This window comes from Erithacus rubecula (genome assembly GCF_903797595.1).
Source record: "Erithacus rubecula genome assembly, chromosome: 20".
NCBI classification, from domain to species: Eukaryota; Metazoa; Chordata; class Aves; order Passeriformes; family Muscicapidae; genus Erithacus; species Erithacus rubecula.
The window spans coordinates 6,176,908-6,187,989 of record NC_136672.1 but is presented as its reverse complement, the minus strand read 5'-3'; the positions used below and the strand labels follow the sequence as shown (position 1 = coordinate 6,187,989).

The window sequence follows — 11,082 nt, the reverse complement described above, 5'->3', positions numbered from 1 at the left end:
AGAAGTGGGTGACTTACTTTAAAACTTCATCCTGGCAGGAGAAAGTGCGCCGGCCCTGAGTGCCTCCAGCCGTGCATGTTCCCAGAGGAATTCAGGCAATTGTTGGATCCTTATGGTTGGAAAAGGCCTCTAAGGTCATCCAGTCCAGCCATCACCACACTCACCAATAAAACGTGTCCTCAAGTGCCATATCTACACGTTTTTTGAACACTTCTCTGGAGAGCCTGTCCCCATGTTTGACAGGCTGAGGGAGAATAGAAGTCCTGCATGTGTAACATAAATCTTACTCTTTGGCCATGGAACCAGCCCATTTTGTTTTCCTTTCTAGATGTGACTTTGTACTCGATATATACTGAATTTCACATAGCAATTGTCAACTATTTCCCAATTACTCAACATCGTTTTGAACGTCCTAAGTACATACAATTAATTAAAATTTGAATTGTACCATATTTTTTGAAAAGCTTGAAGCCAGCGTTCATGCTGATCCTGTAAAACCCACTTAGACTGTCAGCACTTTGTTCAGCATCACTGAGAGCTTCATGCAAGCACCAGCTGTTACCTGAGGAGTTTCCTTTTGGAAATCTCTCCCTGATGCACTGTGAGGCACCACAAACTTTACAATTTTGTAATGATTTAAGAACCCAATGGAATGGCTGGAACAGCGTGATTGAAATCAGTGTAGCACAAGTTATGGTATGAATTTTCAGTCAATATGCTGCACTCTGGGTTTGTGGAGGGGAGGTGAGTGCTAATGCTGGGAAATGGGGCAGAACTGGGCTGTTTCAGATTTTTTGTAATGCATTGATTGCAGCGAGGAAGCAAACAGATAACAGGAAACTAGAGCCTGACTACTGCAGAGTTCCTTGCCTTGCAGTCATGGCTGCACAGACCAAGCTGGAATACAGAATTCCGAGTGGAGTTTGAAATTATTATTTTGATTTTCTATAGCGGTAAATTTTTTACTGTGCTCTGTGACTTAGTTTAGGACAAATCAACAACGACAAAAAAACAGCTTTTCAAACCAAACTATGCAAATGACAGGAATTACCTATAATCTTTCCAACTGCCCTGCAAACAGATAGTTATCTTTATTTTACTTATGTTTTTCAGGGATTAGTTGATTCTGCTGAGAATGCACAAAGATTATGAGAGCTTCCTATACAGTATAAGAGAGAGGATGCTCCATCCCTGGAAGTGTTCAAGGGATGTTCAAGGCTGAATGGGGCTTGGAGCAACCTGATCTAGTGGAAGGTGTCCCTGCCCATGACAGGGGTTGGAAACTGGCTGAGTGTTATATTCCTTCCCAACCAAAATCACCATAACCTTAAAAATCTCTTCAGTACCTCCTCATGCAGTTACCAGTTTTCCTGAATCCCTCTATTTAGCCTCTTTAGCAGCAGGTTTTTGCACAACAGTGGTTACCATAAAGTTCTTCTTTCCTCGAGTAAAACCACCGGATAAAATTAATCGTAATTAAATTGCCACAGACACTCAGCTAGAAATATGGCCCATCCCTGGAAGTGCCCAATGCCAGGCTGGATGCGGCTCTCAATAACCTGCTCTAATTAAAAGCGTCCATGCTCATGGCAGCGAGGTGGAACGAGATGTTCTTTAAGGTCCCTCCCAACACCCAACACTCCATGTTTCTATCGTTCATTCTATAAATCGAGAGCCCGCAAAAACAACCGGCAGAGCAGCAGACAGCACTCATGATGTATTTCTATGTCCACTGAAGGACACCCAGCGGGGGCTGCCCCGTCCGCCCGGCCCCGGGCAGCGGCCGCGCCCCGGAACCGGCTGTCGGGGCCGGGTTGTCACCGGCAATAGCGTCCCCCGGCGCGGCGGGCCGGGCTGCCGGGGCTGCGGGAGGCGATGCGGGAGGCGATGCGGGAGGCGATGCGGGAGGCGATGCGGGAGGCGGGCGGCGGCTGCGGGGACATGGCGGAGCGGGAGCGGCAGGAGCGGCTGCGGGAGGCGGCGGCGCTCGGCGATGCGGAGGAGGTGCGGCGGCTCGTGGAGCTGGGGGTCGGCCTCAACTCGCAGAACGAAGTGAACGGATGGTAAGGGCTCCCCCCGGCGATCCGCGGGGCTCGCGGGGAGCTCGGCCCGGGCGCTGCCGTGCGGCTCCGCTCCGCTGGGAACGCGCGGGGGCTGAGTCGGGAGGAAGGGAAAGGTCGGTCCGTGCCCAGTATTCCGTATGGAGCTGTGCTATGGCAGAGCACAGCCGGGATCACAAATCCCCTCCCCACCTCCTGCCCTGCTCGCCCCTCTCCAGGTCACCGCGCACTTACTTTGTAGTGTTGGTTTGCGTTTCTTTTCTTTTTCCAGCCTGGTCGGTCAGAACACAAACCTCGGCTTTACGTGTCCTTGTCTAAGCAGAAATATTTATTATTAACTCAAGTTTGAAAATTACTTTCTCTTTCAAGCAGGGAGCTTGTTCCAGCGATGTATAGAAACCCTCGGGATTTGGCATCTCGTTCAGACCCACCTGAGGACACTGAACAAAGGCTGTTCTGTAATAGACACTTGTATGAGTAACACTGTAGACACAAACACACACACAGTTTTATTGGAAGGAGGATTTTACAGGGAATGCTCAGGCATTTTTGGAAACTGTTTTCCACAGGTTCAATTCAGCCTGTATTTACTGCGCTATTTCATGCTTCAAATTATTAACTCACAAAAAAAAATGGGGGGGGGAACAACTTTTTACACAGACAAGGGGGAACAGTTTTAAATTAAGGGAGGAGAGATTTAGATGAGATATAAGGAAAAAATTCTTCCCTGTGAGGGTGCTGAGGCTATGGCACAGGTTGCTCAGGAAAACTGTGGCTGCTCCTTCCCTGGAAATGTTCAAGGTTGGGTTGGACAGGGCTTGGATCAACCTGAGATAATGAGAAGTGTCCCTGCTCCTGGCAGAGGTGGCAAGAGATGAACTTTAAGGTCCATTACAACTCAAACCATTCTAGGATTCTATGAGTTATAATTAAAAATAGGAGAAATAAAATTAGGAAAGAAGCAAGACTTTTAAAGGTGGAAGTTCAATCAGCAGTTTTGAGAGGTGTGGAATAGTTAACATCTTGAACTTTAAATTGTAATTAAAATTTAAATTGTGATTAAAATTAAAGCTTGTAAAAATTTAAAGTAACTGATTCATTGGATACTGAATTGTCTTAGTGAGTGAGATAAAAAACAACCTGTCATCAGAATGAGTTGATGTCTAAAACTGGAATTAATGAAATAAATCTTGTAATGAAGTTAATTATCTTTAAAAATAATGATCTGGTGATTTTTAACCATGGCAATAAATGGATCTTCATTGTTGTTTAAGTTTGTACAATTAAAATTTTTGCAGTGAGCTTGTTAGTATGTGTGATGCTTAGAAGTGCAGTGTACTTACATTTTGGTATGTATCAGGTCCATCAGTAGATAGTTCCTCTCTGCCATGTGGCATGGCCAGGATGAGCCCCAAAATGAGCTGTGCTGTTGAGCCTTACATATCTTCTCTAAAAACTAAACCAGCAAATTTTCTGCTCAATGCAAATGCCACCCTATCTATCTGACTTTGCTCTGACTTAGTCTTTCTGTAAAATAAAAAACCCACCAAACCAAACCACACCACACCACCTGAAGTGGAAAAAGCTTTTTGGAGCTGGACTTCCAACTGAAAGTTTTTTCCCTTCTAAGTTTATTTATCTCTGCTTTATTATATATCATTTATAAAAATAAATAAACAAACATGGAGAAGGGTTGAGTATATTCATTTTTCTGAATAATTTCCTTCAGCTGGAGTTAGAGAATAAAAATAAAATATAAAATCTAGAGAAAGGTCAAATACCACTGGGACCTGGGATAGGAAAGAATGGTACAACTCTATAGCAGGTTACATTTGTGAGGCTGTAAGTCCTTAATGCACATATTAAATAAGATCTGAGCACTAAGCAGCTTTTAGGATGTTTCCTTAACCTGCTTCTCTAGTCAGCAACTGCAGATAATAATTTGAAAATACAGAAAAGGGATTGGTTCTGTGCATCACTTACAGATTGCAGAAAATTTGTGTCTGCAGATCTAAGCTGAGTAATTACTGATGCAGCAAATGGCAACTGGGCAAAAAGCTATTCTTAGAAACTATGCTTACAATATTTTAAATGTAATTTACTTGCCTGAAAGTGCAATTAAAGAGTACATATGGCATCCCCAGGAGATACTGGTAATAGATCACACATACACACACATACAAACACAAGTATTCTAAATACAGCTGATTCTTTCAAAGATTAAAATATCCACAAACCTTACTTTCATACTTATTTTTCCTTGTAGCCTAAGAAATGATAAATCGAAAAAACCCTGAACTTTAAAAATACTACTACAGTAAAGAGCATTGCAGCAAAGACAAAATGCCATCAGCAGCTGCCCTTGGGTGGATTTCCAAGGAAGTTTGCAAAATATTTTACACATGCACATTCTGATGGGCAGCAGGAAGGAGTGAGGAGGAGTGTGCCCAGCTCAGGGTCTGACAGAGCACTGATGTTCCCCTGCAGGACCTGCCTGCACTGGGCCTGCAAGCGCAACCACGCCGCCGTGGTGGCTTACCTGCTGCACGCCGGGGCTGACAAGGACATCCTGACCAAGAAAGGGGAGAGGCCAGCCCAGCTGACAGCCAGGAGAGACATCAGGAAGATGCTGGGAGGTAAGCTGTAGTGACTGTGCCATGTGATCATTGGTAAAAGGGTGTTCAGAGCATGTGTGCTGCAATCTTTGCTTTGCGTGTTAAGATGCGTGCTTGGATTTTTTGCTTTCTAGAGTATTGATGTGGTAAGAAAACAATGTTTTAGTGATGGGGATTTATCAATAAATTCCATACCCAGCAAGCCAAACTTTTTCCCTAAACACTAGAAATTTAGAAAAGCTGTATTTTGAAGAATGCTGTGTGCCAGGTAAAGGCAGTTTCCAGTATTCAGAAGGTCAGCAGGAGAGAAATCTCTTGAATTTGTAGGAAGCTCTTGTATGAGCAACACCTAATTTTCCTCATGTTCTTTGTTGGATAAATCAAAAAATAGCAGCCCAGATAAATGGCTCATTAGAGGACATTGGTAGAGCATCTCTGTCATGTTTTCTAACTGCTGGAACAGAGCAGGTTTTGCTGCTGGAAGTTTTAAGTAATTTGAAATGTGGCCGATTAACAACCTCTTGTCTCTCCTTTGTACTCCTGTGCCTGGTTTTGTTTTCATCATTGTCTCTCCCAGCTGCCAAATGGGGAATGCTGCAGCTCTCCCAGTACTGCATGTTCCCTTCCCTTTATCCTCTGCCTTAATATCAAACAACATACAACCCTTTGTTTTTTCATTGCCTGATACATTATGAAGATGACAGCAATATTACACCAGAGACCATGCTGCTACACATTAAAACAAGCCAAAACAGAAGTACTGTAACATTTAGAAGGAATTAGCACCCCTAGAATTATTAGAATCAGATTCAGCTTGTATGTTTGTGTGGCAACACCTGAGCATTTTGTTTATTGTAGGGAAAAAAGACATGGTGCTTCCTATGTGTCTTCTAACCCATGATGCTTTTAACACTGCAATCCCAAAAAAGAAACCTAAAATCAGTCCTGTTTGTTTTACAGCGGAAGATGAACTCCCAGACTTAAAGCAAGATTCAGATCTGCCAATCATCCCCAATTACCTGGCTAACCCACCTTTCCCATATGTTTACAACACCTCGAGTACCAGCATTCCAGATCCTGCCTTGAATGGGGATCTCTCACACTTGGAAGCACAAGACACCAACTCTCCATCATCTGTAGCTGACCTGGACACCTACAGACCAGCAGGAGCACTGCTGCAGCCTGGGAATGCTGCTCCTGAGGCATCTCCCAATGGGGACATCCCACCCCTGCCTCCAGGCTCTGCTGGGCCAGCACACCCAAATCCTGCCCTCCAGAGAGCTCCTGTTTATCAGGGGTTGGTGTCTTGGGGCAGAAGCCCCTCTTCACCAGCAGGATCCAGCCAGTCCCTGCCCCAGCAAGGGAACAGCTCCTGCATGGGACCTGTGCCAGCCTTTCAGCCTGTTTTCTTCACAGGAGCCTTTCCACTCAACATGCAAGGTAACACCAAAAATCTTGTCTGCTTTGTGCTGATCTTCTGTTACCTTGGGCAGTGCAGACTAATCATGTGTTTCCAGAGACTTTCAGATTACCATGTTTAGGCATTCAGGAAACATTTGAAGGGAATGAAGTAGGCAGATATCCTGTTTCTGCTGGAGCTGTTATTAAAATATTGATGTAAACATTTGCTGTCTCAGTTGCTATAAAAGCATACAGACACCAGGGTAATCTAATTCTCTGAACAGCATAGTCCAAGCTGCAAATACAGATCATGAGCAAGCAGCCAGTGAGCTCAAGGAACCTCACATGGCTCAGTCTGCACTGAGCTGTTCTAGGATCTGCTTGTGCTGCAGGGAATTTTATCTACCCAGAGAGGGAAACCTGGAATTCCAGTTACCATTCAGAATTTTTTCTTCAGGTAAAAGGCATTCTGATACCATGGGGTAGTAATGAGAAGTGAACTGAGAGCAAGAAATACCAATAAAAGCAATCCTGGATTGTTCAGGAAATTGATAACCAATATAAGCTGCTAGCAAATAAATTAAAAAGTATTCATGCAATTGGTCAGACATGCACACATATATTGCATTAGATTTGCTATGATTTTTTTCATATAGTTTGATGAAAATCAATCTAATTAAAACTGTGGCCATAAAATTCCAGGTTTTGCTTTCCTAGGAGTCATGTATTCTTGCCAATAACACCAACGAGGTTAATAGAACTTAGAAACACTTGGAAGTTGTTATAGAGGCATTGTTTCCAATTCCTTTATATCTCTGCCTATTCATGTGACTTTTTATTTCTAATAGAACTGGTGCTTAAAGTGAGAATACAAACCCCTAATCTTAGAGAAAATGACTTCATTGAAATTGAACTGGACAGACAAGAACTGACCTACAAGGAGCTGCTGCGAGTGAGCTGCCGTGAGCTGGGTGTGAACCCTGAGCACGTCCAGAAGATCAGGAAATTACCAAACACAGTGCTAAGAAAGGTAAGAGCTCTACCTTTTGAAGTGCAGCAACTTATAGAAGAGATTTTTAGGTTAGTGTTCCAAAGGAATCATTTGTTGGTCACCTGCATAGGGCCATGTTGGGAAAAAAAAAAACAAACCAACAAACCAAAAATGAAAAATCTCTGCTCAACTTGCAACACTCAGCACTTATTTGGGATTTCTTTAGTAAAAAGATTCTCAATTTTACTGATCACTTCCTTTCATAACCATTTGGTGCTAGAGCCAGTTAATACCTAATTTTATGACTCAGTTGTAAAGTCAGTACAAGTCAAGACCACTGTGAGCTGCCAGCAGCATTTAAAAGGCTGCAGAGCTCAACCAAGCTCTGTGAGCAGCAAGGCCTGGCTGCAGTCCTTGCACAGAGGTGTTTTTCAGGGTTACTCAGAGTGCAGGACTCTGAACATAACTGTCCTTCCTTCAGTGACATTTACCCTGCAGCCAGCAGAGAAGGGACTTGCTGACCTGTTTCACCAACTCACCACTGACCTTTCTTTCACTCTGAAATCCTTGCAGAGCATTGTTGGTGTCCCTTGTGGGGCAAATCTGATTAGGAACAGATTAACAGACTTCACTCTGCTGCACCTTCATTGACTACAGCATGTAGTACTCTGTTAGTCAAGAAATGGAGAAAAAAAGCAATTCTGTCACTTTCCAACTTTGGTTATTGTTGAAAGAACTTTTTATTTTCATCTCTAATCACTTCAGGCTCTCAGGTAGGACTTCAGGACCCCTGCTGTTCCTGCAGTGACACAAACCTGACTCTGTACTGCTGTTGGCAGCAGAGCACTGCTGCAGGGGCTCAGAGCTGGCCTTGCTGGGCAGCTCTGAGGGAAGCTAGCCACAGGCAGGACCTCCTTGGGTAGATTCAAGCATCAATTTATCAACTTCCAAGAATTAGCAAGGAGATAAAAAACAGAGGATGTGGGTGGCATGCAGTAGATCTTGACAAATATAATCCCACTAATCACTTGCACTGACCATCAGTATTGCATTCCTTTTAAAAACAGACTTAAGGGAATAGCTGAAGGGTAAATACAGGATGCAACAGGATATCTGCTTTCCAGTTCACTATAAAGAACTGTCATAGTTATGAATAAATACATATCTTGTGTTAATATGAGTTTATTATTTTAACTTACCTCTGCGAATTAACAGACACTATCACCTAACTCCCTATTGTATTTGTTTAAAGGACAAGGATGTTGCAAGGCTACAGGATTTCCAAGAGCTGGAGCTTGTTCTAACAGTAAATGACAAAAACTTACTTTTCAGAGTCCCAACACTTTCTGAACAGAGTGGGTATAACAAGAAGGCATCAGAACTTACTTACTAATTAAGGAGTAAAACAAAATATTTTTATCTTTCATTTTGCAATTATGTTTGAAAAACAGTATCTATAAGGGCTAATGATGTGAAAAAATCTATTTTGTTAACAGTGAAATAAACTGAAGTGGTTATACACATACACAGCTTCTAGTTAATCCAAGAACAGTGAGTCTGGTATAAAAGTAGCTCAATGCACAGGAAAGGAGGTATTGTAGAACTGTCTGTTAGTGCAACACTTCCTTAAAAAAAGCTCATGAAATACTGCAGAGTTAGCAGCTCTCAGGGAAAGGCTTACCTTAAGCTGTTCTAATAATTTGTTTGCTATAAAATAGCAGAGGTACTCAAGCTAAAGAACCTGCCATGAAGCCCATTTAATATTTGTACTGAGTCTATTACCATCAATGTTCTCTTTTTAGATCATGTTTATTAAGTACAATCTTATGTAGAGGGAAAAAAACAGAAGGGTTTACATCTGTGGAAGCACAAAACTGTGTCAAGTTTTAAATTCTGTCAAGTGACTTATTACCTGTGATTTCGTAATCCCTGTTTACACTTTTCCCTTTTTCTCAGGTTGAAAATAAAAATGACAGTAATGATCCAAATAATAAATGTGCTCTCAACCAAAATCCCTTTTAGTGTTGTCTGTCAATATATACATGAGCAATTGACATATAATGATATGTGCAATTTAATATACTATTTTTGTTACTGTGTTGACATTTCTTCAATACTGCTTTATTTTCCCCTTTTAAAAGCACAAAAAGTGATTTTTATTTTCCTTTGACCTCTACATTCCTGAGAAAAATTGCATCTTGAACCTATAAAGTTACCTGTGTAAAAAGAAACTAGTGAAGTACCCAGGGTTTTCAGGGCTGATAGCCAATCTTGATGCTCCTATGCAATGTATTTTCTTTTTTTCACTGTGATTTGTGTTTACCCGTGTAGTTAACTGAAAAGAAAATCACAGTTACCTAAAATTCAGAATTTGACTACTTTGCTGTGAAATTCTTGAATAAAGAAAATGATAAGTATTTAAGTGCTGGATTTTATCTTATTTTTTAAGGATTTTGGTATTTAGTCACTTGAATTTGAGGAAGAGTTCTGCTCTGGTAGGCTATGTGAAAAGCAGGTGCTGTGGATTAGATGAATAAACTAAAGTTTGAGATGTAACAGGCAAACAAGGTACCAAACTGAATTTTCCTGTTTCTTTGCATTCCCTCTCCTTCTCCCCAATTTCTTTGGGAGCTGTAGCTGGCAGAGGAATTTATCTTTAGCTTTGTGTCAGAATTCAGAGCCTGAGCAGGCTGAGTCCCTGTACCTGGAGCTGGGGTCCAGCACGGCCTCCCCCTGTCCTGGGGGCTGTGGCAGGTAAGGGACAGCAGCAGCCTGTGTCCCTGCCTGTGTCCCTGTCCCCAAAGCACCCTGGGCTCGCTGCTCTCAGCTCCTGGAAGCTCTTGGAGCACAGGGACTGAGCACACCAGAGGGAGCTCCCAAGCTGCAGTCAGGCTCAGCTGCCAGCACAGATCCTGCCAACACCTGGATTCTCTTTGTGCCCAGTCACACACTGAAGCTCAGCCTCCCCAGGTGAATACACAAGGTTTTGTCACACTGAAAAAGCTTCTTCTGCAAAGTGCCAGAGGTCAAACATAGTCCCAGTCATTGGCAATATCTGTTTTTATACCAGATTGCTGGTGGAATATTAAGTTCTGTGTAATGGAATATAATAAAATTTTCATTCTTCACGTCAGCCTGGCTGCTGCCTTCTCACAGGATGGTTCAGGCATTGGCTGAATCCAGGAGGATTCAGGGTTAAAGCTCAGCTGTTGGGGCAGCAGCCTTGCACAGATGCTGATCCCTATCTATGCATTCCCAGGAATATTTTTATACCTTGTGCAGTTTATACCAGGAACATACTGTTAACACTCCCCAGCCCCATCAGTGTATAACCACCTCATTCTGTGTGTGATAAATAATTAATTACTTTGTGCTCTGCTACATGAAATGTTAATGTCTAATAAATGCTTGGCTGCATATTCAAGTTTCTATTTAAGAAGTATAATTTGTTAGAATTAATAAATTATTTTTGTCTTCTCAAAGTTTTTTTTGTGTTTTCCTTCTGGTAAAACATAGGAACTTTTTTTTTTTGCTGGGTGGTTTTCTGGAGTGCTTGGTGTAAGACAAACAACTAAAGCAAAAGAGATTCTAGGAGCAAATGGTGTTTGAACATGGGCCTCCTTTTATCTGAGGAGGGCTGGTTATCAATAATAAAACAGAAAATTATTTCTGCAAAACAAATCACCCATTATTTCGGATGATTAAGTATTGAACAAGATAAACTAAACACACACCTGTCTCAGCATGCATGTTCAGCTTAAGTGGAGACTTAGTGACTTCCTACCCAAAGAGATACAGCAAATTCTGGTACTTCTGATCCAGCCATGTCCCTGTGGGCTTGTGTGGGGTCTGCTCAACTGGAAAAAACCTGTGTTTTTATATGTTTTATATGAAGCCATTTGTAGGTTTAGCTTTAAATACATGTTGCTTCTTAGGCTGAAGAGGAATTTTATAATGCCAAAGTTGCCCTGGACAGGGATCCCAAGGGTCCCAGGACTTCCTTATCCTGGAGAGA

The 11,082-nt window shown here is 42.3% G+C and overlaps 1 protein-coding gene across 1 annotated transcript; it reads left to right on the top strand.

The window, feature by feature from the left end:
* The first annotated feature begins 1,813 nt into the window (after positions 1-1,813).
* On the top strand, positions 1,814-10,549 carry ANKRD40 (ankyrin repeat domain 40). Its single transcript, XM_079323794.1, has 5 exons — positions 1,814-2,063; positions 4,548-4,696; positions 5,636-6,115; positions 6,925-7,106; positions 8,320-10,549. Exons 1-5 carry the CDS (start codon positions 1,876-1,878, stop codon positions 8,458-8,460), a joined length of 1,140 nt encoding a protein of 379 aa, XP_079179920.1. The 5' UTR covers positions 1,814-1,875; the 3' UTR covers positions 8,461-10,549.
* Positions 10,550-11,082: the final 533 nt, after the last annotated feature.